General features: G+C 41.3%; 1 protein-coding gene across 1 annotated transcript in view; it reads left to right on the plus strand.

Annotated features, from left to right (window-relative positions):
• The window catches only part of CDK14 (cyclin dependent kinase 14), a 440,392-nt gene that overhangs the window by 272,607 nt on the left and 153,741 nt on the right, over positions 1–14,044 (plus strand). Inside the window, exon 10 of the mRNA XM_040964848.1 lies at positions 2,555–2,648. Coding sequence (XP_040820782.1) covers positions 2,555–2,648 — 94 coding nt within the window. The remainder of the gene's footprint in view (positions 1–2,554; positions 2,649–14,044) is intronic.

The raw sequence follows: 14,044 nt of genomic DNA on the forward strand, positions 1-14,044 counted from the left end.
TAAAAATCTCCCGGGTTTCATATTTGTCTTTCGTATGTCCTTTAAGTCTGTCTGTCTTAGTTTCGTGAGCACACTCTGAGGCAAGTTTGAGAAAGATGGGTCATAGGCGATGCCTATTAGAAATAGAAGTGGAAGTCCCTTAGTCAGCTAAGCAAATCAGAGCCCATAGCAATGCTGTATCATTTCATGCCAATTGATTAGAATCGCCAGTATAGATTTCCCTCTGTCACTCTCGGTTTCACTCTGTGGAGGTGATACAGACGAAACACATTGGTAGTCAGAGAAATGATGTCTGCTGTCCTCCCCAGCAAATATCTTCCCTGATGTGTTGGCGGTATCCGTGATGGGATGGCCGTAGCTTCTGCTGACCATCGTCCTACTGGTCCGAAGGAGAATAGAGAGTATGTTCTGAGTGTAGGAAATAAGTACAGGAAGCTCTTTAAGATCCAGGTCATTGGGTGGGTGTTGAGTGAGGCATTTAAGAGACCCTTGGAGTGCCTGCATCCTGCACCAGAATGCCTGGGTTTGAGTCCTTGTTCTGCAAATGCATTCCCTGTGAGGACATAGTGTTGCCTCAGATGGATGAGCCTCGGCCACCCACGCAGGAGACCCAGGTGGAGTTGTCAGTTGCTGTTTGCCCCCTGGCCCAAGACCGCGACGCTGGAGCGTCTGGGGGGAGTGAGCCGGCGACTTGAAGATTTCTCTCTGTGTGTCTATCTCACTGTGAAGTAAATAGATTTTAAATTTAAAATCTTTTTAAAAGAGCCAAGACACTTCATATAAACTTGAATAAGGAGACAATAGAAATATACTCTGGTAATATTAGAAAAGAGTTTTTGGCAGAACAATTTGGAAAATAACAAAACTGGAATTTTAAATATTCTTAATCAGACATCTAAAGTCGTAGCATGCATAAGCATATAATTGTGTTTAGTATAGTAATAAAATAATTCATTTATGCTATCTTCTCCCATATGAATTGAAAACAGCTTATGTTAAAACGCATCTGCTTAGAACACTGATTTGAGATGATTTCTTTGCTGCCTCAATAAAATTGCTTTTATGATACAAAGTAGTTTTTGCTTTTAGTACTTTTGACCCTACGGAATTTAATTTGAATAGATATTATATGGAATGAAAGGAAGATATTTTTGTATTCTTTAATTCAAAACATTGTTTATATGCAACTGTAATACCAACTAGAAAGCAGCTGTAAAGAACTCTGTTATTTTCTTGTAACCTTAGGGTTTTAAAGTAAGTTACATGCAAGGGTTTACTGTTCCTTAATTTAATGTGAATTTAGTAATCAAAGATTCCAATATATTCATAGTTTCATCAAGATTCTTAAATATACATATTTATAAATACTTACTTATAATATATTAAAATATTGTTGATATTAATACATAGTATAGAGAATATGTGGTATAAAAATAATTAAGAATGTAATATATAAATATAGAACATAATTATATACTATTAATATATATCTAAAAATGTATCTCCATTCAAGTTAGTCATTTTTAAAATCTGAAAATTGTCAGGAGAGAGGAGGGAGACACCAGGCTTCCGTTTGCCAGGGACTGGATGAGTGTGTGCAGGTTAACTGCAGGAATGTGTGAGCGTTCATGCCGGGCAGTGCTATTAACGTGGTTTATCCGACCCGCCCGCTCTGGCCTTCTGTTCTCTGAAGTCCCAGGGGGTGGATCATCACTTTGCCCTCATTGTGGACTGGTTGGTTGTTCCTGTTGGGAAGGCATGGCTGTTGTGATTTCCAAGTGGAGCTCCCATGATTCGCCGGACTACCAGTTAGGTAGGAGCTCTGGGCAACACGGTTAAGCCAGAAGAAGCAGTGGAACATAGTAGATAGCAGATGTGTTGCTCAGGAAGTTGTCTTGTGTGCTTCCAGATTCAAGGAAGGCATTATGTAGGAGATAACATTTAGATAAAGATACCGAAGTTGAATTTGAGCTATCCGTAGGTGAAGAAGGAGGGTATTCTAGGTAACGAAGCAATTTGAGATAAATTGTGTCATTTTTTGCTTGGCATTGGAGTGGATCAGTCTGGCTCAGCAATCTGCTATACAGCTGCTCTGAGTCATCCAGGCTGGCATGGCCACACCTGGGCTCCAAAGCAAGACAGAAACTCTAGAATTTGTGTTCAGATCATTTGCCATTTTGAACAGTTCCCCGGATGATTTCTTGATGCAGACATGACTGAGAATCTCTGGGAGGCTCATGTTGCGATACCTAGGAGAAACAGCAGGAAGGGATGTGAGAAGAAGGCTGTGGAGCCTGACGCACTTGCAGCTTTGTGCTGAAAGCAGAGGAGGCACGACTGGAGTTTTCTCTTTTCTTGTTCGGCCTTTCCTGAGTGCACTGTAGTCTCCCCTGTTGAGACTCTTCTGAGGACAGCAGATAGAGGCAGAGGGGAGCCAGGCATGTGTTGCCTGACATGGGCTAGTGTGTTCCTTGCTGCTTTCCCTTAATTTCAGATTTAGCTTTCTCAGCAGAATGTATTAAAGTTCTGTGATGATTCTCCCGTGTCTCTTTAGGGGCGTCGGCTGCATCTTTGTTGAAATGATCCAAGGAGTTGCTGCTTTTCCAGGAATGAAAGACATTCAGGATCAACTGGAACGGATATTTCTGGTAAGTTCTGTGCAGCGTGCTTCTGGGAAGACTTAGTTTCTAATTCATCAGTGACAAATCCTGTAGTAGTCTGTGGAACATAGTTTGGAAACAATTTGTTATTGTCACAATCAGTTCTAACGTATTTTTGGACTTTTGAATAGGTAGGAGTTAAGAATTGAGATTTTTAAGTTTTTGAACATGAATTGTATGCCAGAATGGTAAGGATTGAAATGTGAGAGGCAATATGGAGTAAAGGGTTGAAAGTAAAGGTTCCTACAGGCATTCCAAATCATTTGAATACCCACACCCATTCCTGCTGCCTCCCTCCCCTGCCTGAATTGTGGTGTGATTAGCTTGCTTCCATCAAGCACGCTGCAGAAATGATAGGCTTGAGGGGGCTGACAGCCTCTCGGTGGAGTTCCTTCCCCCGTCTTCAAGGTGGTAGGCTTGTTGGTAGCAGGTGCCCCTGATGCAAGGCCCGGAAACGGCACAGCGCCTCTGTGGTCTTGCTCCCGAAACCATAATCCCAGTCTTTGTATGAAAAACAGATCACACCAGCTCAGTTCAGAAGACAATCTACAGAATACCTGAGCGGTTCTCAGGATCCTGACGAGTAGGCTAGAGACAGTGGTCTGTAGTGTACCGTGTGGATCTTGGAATAGAAAACACATTAGAAAAAAGCTAATAAAATTGATGCAAGGTATGATGTTTTGTTAATATCTGTGTTGTCATTATGGGCTCCCTGGTTCTTTTTCTTTCTTAAAGATTTGTTTAGTTTTATTGGAAAGTCAAATTTACAGAGAGGAGAGAAAGAAAGGTGTTGCATCTGCTGAGTCACTCCTCAGGTGGCTACAATGGCCAGAGCTGATCTGATCTGAAGCCAGGAACTTCTTCAGAGTCTCCCATGTGGGTGCAGGGTCCCAAGGCTTTTTGCCATCCTCAACTGCCTTCCCAGGTCATAAACAGGGAGCTGGATGAGAAGTGAAGCAGCCGGGACACAAATCTATGCCCATATGTATGCAAGACAAGGATCTTAGCCATTAGGCTACTGCACCAGGCTCCATGGGTTCCTTGGTTCTAACAAAGATAGTATTAACGTAAGAGTTCAACAAGAGGGAAAAGCTGGGTGAGGGATATTCATGAACACATTATTATTTTTTTCTTTCAAAATTTCTCTTTGCTTAGAACTGTTCTAAAATTGAATGTCTTTTTTTTTTTAATTAATGTAAAAAGCACAAGTTCTGGAAGCAGACTTTCTAGCTTAGCACCCTGTGTTGTTACCTTTTAGCCATGTGACCCTGAGCAGGAGACTCACTGCTTTTCTAGGGCTTGGTTTTCCCACGGGGAGTGAGGGATAATTGTAAAGGGATAATTGTAACCCCTGCCTCACTAGTTGCCTTGAGCAATATTTGCCTTAACACTCCTAAAGTATTTCACTGTGACAATAAATACAACATAAGTAAATCTAGTGTATCATTTTCTGTCAAATGTTTTAATCCAGTAGACTTACCGCATGGGCGGATAAGCAGAAAAATCTGTTATTTAAGATACAGAATCAGAGTTATACAACATACATATTGTTACAAGAATTCAAGCTAGGGCCTAAAGCTGTGCTGCAGCACGCAAAGCTGCTGCCTGCAGTGCTGGCATCCCATAGGGCTCTAGTTAGAGTTCCAGATGCTCCAACTCTGGTTCAGCTCCCTGCCAATGAACCTGGGGAGATAGCAGAGGGTGGCCCACCTGCTCAGGTGCCTACAGTCACATGGGAGACCTGGGAAAAGCTTCTGACTTCGGCCTGCTCCTGCCCTGGCTCTTGCCACCTGGGGAGTGAACCAACAGCAGATGGAAGATGACTGCCTTTCCCTCCCTCGCTCTGTAACTCTTTAAATCCTTTTACAATTAAAATTCAAAGTAATTACATCTAGTAGATAGCATAAATGTTCTGTTCCCTTTATTTAATAAAGCTCCCATATGAATTCATTGAAGCCTAAGTTTAAAAAGGCATGTATTCGTTGGGCTATCAGTCATTTTTGTTATGCCAGTATAGCATTGCAGTGTGGTTGTCAGGATAATTGTAAGACCTGCGGAAGGGCACAGTGATGTGACTGGGGACTTCTTCACCGTTATATTTACTTTGATGTCAGTAAGTCAATAATCAGGAAAGGAAACTGGGAAGAAAGAAGTCAAGGCCTGGTTGATTCCTCCTTGTCCTGCCCTGACCCCAGTGAGTCCATGTGCTCTACCAGCAAGTGAGCAAATTGCACAGTTCTTACCAAAGACACCTCTATCCAAGTGTGTCCTATTGTGTTTTCTTTCTCCCCCCCAAAATCTGTTTGCATTCACTTACTTTCAGTTTTTTAATCTATAAATTCTCATATACAAATGTTACAGTGACATGATTCTAAACTATTGTCTTCATCTTTATGCATTGTTAGGCCATAGTACCCAAAATGAAGTGCATTTAGTATTTTGACATATATGCCCTACCCTCCTTACATTTCTTTTCCTATACTTGTTCCAAAAAATTGAATTGTATATTCATGCCGTCTTGTGGCTTGCTCACTTAGAAATGTGTAATGAACATTTTTCATTAAAAAAGAAGCTCAGCCGCCTGTCATATATGACAGGTAAGTGTTAATTCCATTGTGAAGATGAGACAGTATTTAGTTAAGGCAGCCCAGTATTGATAGCTTGCTTGCTGGTTTTCACCATAATAAATAGCTGTCAGAAATATCCATTGCATATTTTTCCTAATAGGAATAATTAAGAATAATTATTAGACCTGAAAGATGTGAATTCAATAAACTTTGGTATTCATGAGATTATTCAGGAGTTACATTGTCAAGTGCTGTCCTTTTGTATCCTTTCCTCCTCCAGATTCCAAGGAAACCTTGCATGAGACTGTGTTAAGTCTGTTCCCAAGAAATGATACATCAAATCTTCAAAGTGTTCATGACAAATGTATATAATGAAAAACTTAAATGTGGATCTCAAAATAATTGGCCGTAACAAAATATTATCTTACATTTTCCATGAACTCTTGAAGTATTTTTATGTAAAATTGAGTTTTCCGATCTCAGAGTAAATTATTTGCTATATGATCCTTTAGCATAAATGTACTGCAAACATTTTTAATACTTTAATTGTTTTTTAAATTTAATTATTTTAGGTAATTTTTCCAAACTTATTTTCTTAGAAATGTGATGGATTTTTTCAAATTCTTTATTATTGAAAAAATAGCCAAAGAAGAAATGTTAATTAACCAGAGCTTGTATCATATAGGTGTTTACGATAAGCTGTATCTTCAAATATTTATTTTCTTAATGTGCATTTTCTTAATGTGTTAAAAGCTCAAATGTAATAATACCTCTAAATTACTTTCTGAAAATAATTTTCTAAGCTTTGATTCTGCTTTGTACTTTTCGATGGCAACTGAATAGCAGTTATGTGATCTGATCAAATCATTGGGTTTTATGTTAAATTGCTAATTTTCCTACATTTTAAATCAGGAAATTTCCAAAGGAAATCATGTAAAAAGAAATATTTCAACTTTCATGTAATTTCAGCATGGATTTTAAAGGACAGGAAATGGTTACATAAAAGAAATATGTTTTGTAGCAACAGAGACACAGAAACGAGTTTCATGAAAGCATTATTTACTGACATAATTAATGCAGACTCTTTATTTGAGATCACTTGTATGAGTTTAATGCAGCTGTCCTTGAGTCAGGTCTCGTTCCAGTACTTGCTTCCTGTGGGTAGTTTGCTGTTGTTTCTTAATTTTAGTGTAATAGTTTCTTCGTTTTATGGGTACTCAGAAATCTTTGGGCTTTGACTAAGCTTTTAATAAGTCAGAGAAACAGGTCATCTTAAATTTCCCATCGGGCTGTTGGCACATTATCTTCTGTTGGCTCTGGGTGGGGAGGAGAGACCCTCACGTGCAGATACTGTGTCTGACGACAGCAAGCTTTCATTTACTACCGTTATCTTTGACATAAAGTGTCTGCTGATGAGTAGGAGATGAAGACGCTCATCCACATAACATTTCATCTCCAGTTAGATGTTTTTCCCTGAAGACTCAGACAAGACCAGAGAGTGAGAGAGGAAAGAGAGCTTCAGCTTCTTTTGACATTAAATAATGTCAACTTAAGTGGTTTTTATTTCCTCCTGAATATCCTGCATTTGCAAGTGCCAGCTGTAATTCACACAAAACAGGGAAGCCCCCATAGGACTCACGTGTTAACTGGGAGAGAAAGTTTTACAAACTCAGTATGGTTAAATCACTGGGGGAAAAAATGCATTTCCTGAGCAACTTTTCTATGTCTGATCTGAAGAGGAATGAGAAAATGGGGATTAAATGCATTTTAGCAAGCTTCTAACATCAATTGCCAGAGAGTTCTTTCTAAAGTGGCAGTTGTATGTCTGGTCTCTGGCAAAGCGTTGCCAAAGAGATAATGAACTTGGAGAAGTTGTACAACAAAGATTATCTGGTTTGCTCTGTTTCTAATACAGGGACTAAGTCCATTCATATGCCTACGTACTCTGTATAGGAAGATGATCAGTAACTTGGAAATACAATCTTAATAGCTTTTCACCCAAGATAGTTAATATAATTAGCTCCCATACACTAAGTCTTTATATATAAAATATAGACAGCAACTCAGGCCAGTCGTCAACGCCTTTGTGTTTTTGTCCTGGTCTCTTTTTTGACCCCCTCCCCTTTAGTGGAGGGAGCAGCTTGCACTTGAACAAGTGCAGTGAATCCATTTCCAGAGCATAATAACCTTGTAGTTACACACCAGGTGAACTGGCTGGGCTGCCCTCTGGAATCTCATCAGTAAACCATTTTGCTTGAAATCATGATGCTCATTTGCAAGAAAGGAAGGAAGGTGATGAAATTTCTGACAAGATTTTGAATTCTCAGATGAACACACATCTGTTTCTCTATGCCACTCTGTTCTTAGGTGGAAGGTGTAACTTATCTCCTCAAATGTGGTATGATATATTATTAGTTGCAAAAATAACTGGCAGATGTCTTCATCCAGGTGTATACATATTCATAGTAACCAAATCACAGCTAATAAAAAATTCATATTCTATCTTTGTCCATGACTTATAAAGAAGTTGATCTGGTGGAGCCCTGGAATATGAGCTTTTCTCACTTAGAACAGCTGAACAAATGGCAGCTAGTGCTTGCACAGCTGTCTGAAACCTCTGGCAGATGCTTCTGGATGTATATGGCTCATGGGCCAGTGTGCAGCGATCAGGGCAGGGTGGCTGGCATGATTGTCTTCCCCATGCCTGTTCTTGCTTTCCCGGTCTTTGCTAACTCTAACAGTCTCAACTTATTCTGTCTCCTGGGTATCCTGGCTTGCAGCAGAATTGCATCTGCCAGTTGCTAATGTATTGCACACTATTTGCTTAGAGTAGTTTTTAAGATTCCTCTTGATTAATCTGCATGCCACTCATGGGGCCAGTGTCATGGAGCAGTGAGTTAAGCTGCGATGTCACAAGCCTGCTTCCCATTTAGGTGCCACTTCAAGTTCAAGCTCTTCCACTTTCAAGCCAGCTCCCTGCTAAAACATCTGGAAAGCAGTGGAAGATGGCCCAAGTGTTTGGACTTGTACAGCCACCTGGAAGGCCTGGAAGAAGCTTTGACTTCCTAGCTTCATCCTGGCACAGCTTGGGTGGTTGCAGCCATTTGGAGAGTGGACTAGAGGATGGAATATCTTTTGCTCTCTTTCTGTCTCTGTGTAGCTCCTCCTTTTGAATAGATCAACATTTAAGAAAATGTATGTATGCCATTCGGATTTTAAAGTTAGGTGTGTGTGAAGAACTACCTGCAATTTATAAAATCTGCCGCTGGACCCGACTTGTGCTTCAGATCCTTCCTTATGCTGCTGCTTTGCCTTGAACTGACTGCAGCCACACAGGGTGTAGACTTCGTTCCTGCCCGTGTTTTCCCATTGTGACTCTGTTTCCATACTCTGAGAAATGGAGCCACCAGCCTAGGATTTCACAGTAGACTCAGGCAGGCTGACGGATGTGAGGGAAAGCTGCCCCTGCCCCTTTGGTGATGCTTGCCATCCATGAGGGAGCAGTAGCCACACTGTTTGAATGGAATAATGATGTCACAGATTACCTCACTGCTACTGTGTCGGTTGCATTAGATGCTCTCCCCCATATAGCTCACTGCTTACCCTGTGGGACGGTGCGATTTGGTGTCAAGGAGTCCTGTACCAGGTGTTGGCCCTAGAGAAAAAGCATGACAGTCAACACAGCCAGAGGATACATCTTCAGTATTGGAGTAATGAATCGCTGCTGGTCAGTTAGTGCATCGTCAATCAATTTGAATACTGAATTGGGTTCTTTGTTTCCCCCCACAAGGCACCTTTTCTGAGTGCAGGGTAGTTGCTGCCTCTGCAGAGACTTAAGCCAAACTAAATGGTTTCAATATTGTCTTGCGGCTCCTACCGTTTTTAATGCTAAAAATATAAGCTATTACTGAATTTGTGCAGATTGACTGTGAGTATCTAAGGGGAAAATTGCTAAGAAATTTCTCATGAAGCATTGAATAAAGTCTAGGGTTTGAAGACTTGAAAATAAGAGGACATTGGGCAATGATTTTGGAGTAAAATAGGGCAGTAATAGTCTGTCCTGTATGAATGTGGAGGGTTAGGGTGAAGTTGAATATTCAAGACTCAGCTTAGTAAAGATTTCTAAAATGTCATTTTATCTGGAACGTGATCAGAGGACAGTATAAATTTCTCACAAATAAAGTAATAAAATCAAATTGACATTTTAGCAAAACTGATGTTAGGTGATAAAATGATGAATTGTAACACTGACAAAACATGTTGAGGTACAGAATACTGAAAAGATTAAACAGCAATTGTAAGTGAGTCTAGCAAAATCCAGTGGAGACCATAGGTTATGATATCTGCGTGTCATATTGGAAGAAATTTGTACTTCTTCCCTCCTGGCCTCGTTAGCAGTTGTAGTCGTTAATATGGTGGCATCAATTTTTTCAGAACATTAGGTGTATACAAGCTTAAGAGATTTAAAAAAATACTGTGGCAATAAATAAAAATTATTGCTCAAGGATAGCTAGTTGTAAACATTTTTGTATTCCCTTTCTGATTTTTCACAGTTGGGTGCACAGTACATTTATGATTTAGCACTAAACTCCTTAATTGGTGAGCAGTTTTCAAGCCATTAATATAGACTTGGAAGTATAACTTTTACTACACTATATATTTATTTATATAGTGTGTGTGCACGCGCGCCCAAAGGTGTGAACATATTTTCCCATTACTTGATAATTTGCCTGTGTTTCTGATGGGACAGTGAGTACCATCTGCTTGTACCCCCTTTCAGCTTTTCCATTGATTCAGCAAGAATATTAGGTATCTCTCTGGCACCAGACACTGTCCCTGTATCATCAGATACAGTTACTGCTTGGTTGACTGGTGTGAATTGCTTCCAGAAAAGCAAGTCAGAAGGATGTTGTGCAACTCTTGTTGTGTATGTTGTCTATAAATGATAAGGGAATCAAAGTTAACTTAAAAGCTTCAAGCTTGGGGAACTAATTTATTGGAATTTATTGGAAATACTGGGACTATTGGGAAGCAATGAGGTGGAGGGAGACAAATAGAGGTAGCTCAAGGAGCTAGACTGAGTGCGCCAGCAGATTGTCTCAGGTGGACGTTTCATCGTGCAGTCCACACCGAAAGAGATAACAGAGTCTGAAGCTGTGTTAGTTCTTGAGTCATGAGACTGTAAGAGGGAAATACAGAATACCTCCTAACCCTTGGGAGGTGCTTGCCACTTGTGGGGTTATGATAGAGCTACAAGGCTACACCAGGAATAGAGCCATTACAGTGACTCAAACCAGGGGCAGCCAGCAGCCAAGACACAAAACAAATAAAAAGGGCAAAAAGCACTCTTTTGGGGGAGATTCTGGGCCAGTCCTGGTCTGTCTCGTGGATGGGGTGGGTATGAACGAGTCTGCACTCTGGCCTTTCGCGGACAGCTTGCTGTATGTTCACAGTACATGCGCATAGCCCAGAGGAAAGGAGGGCTCTCTGCGAAGAAAGCTGAGCATCACCTCATCAAGCACAGTTGAGTTAGGGTAATCTCGATGGCCCGTGACTTTTCAGAGCAGACCTGTGATTCTGCTTTGCGTCTTGGTGATGCTAGGAGAGAACAGTGGCAGAGTTCCAGGTTCTCCACTCTTGTCCACTTGTGGCTCTGCTTTTTTTTTTTTTTTTTTAATTTCATCTGCAATATCAACCACCCAGGCTAGAAGAAAGGTGAAAAGTGCTAATGATACTTTAAGGTTCCCCGAAGTCAAGAGTTTTTGAAGAAAATTCGTGTGAAGGAAAAATGTTAGAAAAAGAGATCCAGTGAAAATGAAGATATTAGGGAAATACTGAGAGAGTCATAAGCAGAGACATTAGATAGATTCCCTAAGAAAGTTCTGTGCATCTAAGCGAATAGAAATGTTGCTAGCAAACTCCAGTAAAATCATCTGTGTTTAAGAGTGTGATCCCCACTTTAGAATAGTTAATCATGTTACACTTACCAAGAAGCATCTATCAGGACAGCTGGCGTGTGGAGATTTGGATTAGCTCACATGGTGAAAGAACATTATTTTGCCCCAAGTATTCTTGAATCACTGTGTAATGGATGTTCTATAAAATGGAAAAATCATTTAAATCATGCATTCTCTTACTAAGGAACTCATTTCTTCAACAAATATTTGCTGCGTTCTTGGATAAATACTCTTCCCATGTACTGGGGAGATGGCAGCACGCAAAGCCAAGTCAGCTGTCCTAGAACATACATTCCTAGAAGCCAGCTGGACAGTCAGTGGGTGAATCTGTGCTGTGCCCCTTCTGTGCTGTTCTTGGGGAAGCCAGTTTACATGCAGTGTTCCGGGGAGGTCCCCCTCGGAAGGTGGTAACGCTTGCTTATTCTTGTTTACTAATGGGCATGGGCATGCAAGACTCACAGAACCCAGGCCAGAGTATTACAGACAGAGGGAATAGCAGCTTGTATGTGCTTAACAAGAGGGGTATTGAAGTGAGTTTTCACGCCTGAGTTTGTGAAATGAGCAACTATTCTTCCTAGTGCCTTGAGGTGATCCGTGATGCTCTTGTTATGTGGACCTCCTTTACAAAATTCAACTTTTTATTTGGACATGCTTGTTTTGCGTAAAACATTAAGTGTCTGTAAGCACTGGCACTTCTGAAAGTTTATGTGAAAATGGAGTTAAAGGTAAATTAAATCTCCTGACTGGTGCTTGCACTTGGAGCCTCTACCAGTCCTTACACAGTAGCACACCACTCACAGATTCGGGACACAGCTGGGTTAGGGCCCCCTCTGGTGCTGAAACAATGACATCACACTAACAGCGGACTGGAGGCCGACCTTGAGTTTGTGCACCATCTAGCGCTGCAACAGCAGCAAGACCCACAGATTCTGAAGGCTGGGAAGCACCTTGTCCATCAATGTGCGGTGTTCTAGGCTGAAAAGCACTCGGGATGCTCAGGGGCAGCGTGACATCGCCCGGTGAATGCAATGCGATGCGACTGAATAGGTAACTGTGCATATATGAAAATTCCCAAACGCACAAGTTAGTTTAGAGAAACTCAGCAGGATTCGGGAAACTAGAAAGGATTAATTGCATCACCAGAGAAACTTAACAGAGAAGTACAAGTCATGAGGAAAAAAATCAATTCTTTGAATGGAAAAAGACATTAAACAAAATTAAAAGCAAAAGTGTCGATAGCAGAATAGACCAGAATGAAGGAAGAATCAGTGAGCTCCCACATAGTTCTTTAAAAATGCACACTGCTGGGGGAGGGAGGGGGGGAGTGAAGAAAAGTGACGAAAACTCAGTGCAACTTCAGGACAAGAGCAAATATCTGATTACTGCTGATCGAGCGAGACTTGCGAATGCCAAAGGGGTAAAAAGCACATGGAAAGCAACAGAGTAGCAACCTTCCAGATACAAGAAGATAACGAGTCGCTTGTCAAATTTAACTGGGTCTGTCTCAAGACATGTTATGCTGAAGTTCTCCAAAACCAAAAATAACCAAAAGATTCTCAGTGTTGTAAGAGAAAAGAAACAACACATAAGGATTTCCAAATTGACCCTATTGCTGGTTTCTTGGCAGAAACCTTACAGGCAGGGAGAATGGGATGAGACATTCCCAGTGTCAAAGGGCAGGAAAACTGCCAGCAACACTGCACTGAGTGAAGCTATCCCTGAGATGCGTAGATGAAATGAAGACATTCCCAAGGAAAAGCTGCGAGAATTTATCACGCTAGAGCTGTCCCATAGTTCATCAGACTGAAAGAAGCTTAACACTTAAAAAGAAAATATCAAAAGACAGATTCACTGACTAGAGAACCTAGAAATAAGCCCACGAATCTGCAACTAACTGCTCAGAGCGCATATTGGAGAATGGACCATCTGTGTCCAAGAATGGGATCCAACTTGGTTTTTCTCTTAAAAGCTACATAGTAACACGGGCTAAAAGCATCACAGATCCACTCCCAGCATCAAGAAAGACCATGGACTGCATTTCTAGATGCAAGAAATATCCGGGACAGCTAGGCTGTGATTTAAAACTTCCGCACAGATTCTGTGAATGCTTGTTAGGACACATTACCAAGGCATGCTAATAAAATCCTTTGTAGGGAGGGAAAAACATCCAGGAAACAATCTTAACAACCTCCTAAAATTTTTATGCTTCCCACACTCTTTATAACCATTATCATACTACTTCCCATGATAGAAAAGCAAGTGTGAACTATCGCTGAGTGTGATGTGTTGGGTCACAAAGTCCCTCGTGGCCCACTCTCCTTTGTTCCATTATTGACTCACAGGATCACAGCTATATCAGACAGAGACCGTGGAGAGAAGGCCACAGTGTGGCATACCTAACCAAGGAGGTGGTGACATTCATTAGCAAATTCCCACTGTGTATTCAGAAAGCAGATTTTCTTAACTCACATTCTACTTTCAAAGGTTAATTGCAGCATGTTTCTCTGCATGACCATCACACAGGTACCTCCTGGGTCGGAGGAGTGGGGTATCAGACCCCCCTCCTGATCCCCATGTCCTGATCTGCAATGCCCTTCAAAACACCCTTCTTGGAGTGTTCTTTGTTGTTGTTTTGTTTTGTTTAATACGGGGGATGTTGTAGAAGTGGTGGGGTACCACTTGAGGAGTCAGTTTTCAAAGGCTTCTTACAGTCCTGTTTGCTCATCCTCTTGCTGCCTCTTGAGCACTCTGGCGACAGTAAGCTGTCAGCTGCTGGTTCCTCTACAGATGGCCTTGGGCACCGAACCCATGTTTCCAGTGAGCAAGAGCCCAGGCTCGGCCCCAGCCAGGTCAGTGGGCT

The sequence above is a fragment of the Ochotona curzoniae genome, unplaced genomic scaffold (genome assembly GCF_017591425.1).
Source record: "Ochotona curzoniae isolate NIBS_2020 unplaced genomic scaffold, NIBS_Ocur_1.0 scaffold_3835, whole genome shotgun sequence".
Classification (NCBI taxonomy): Eukaryota; Metazoa; Chordata; class Mammalia; order Lagomorpha; family Ochotonidae; genus Ochotona; species Ochotona curzoniae.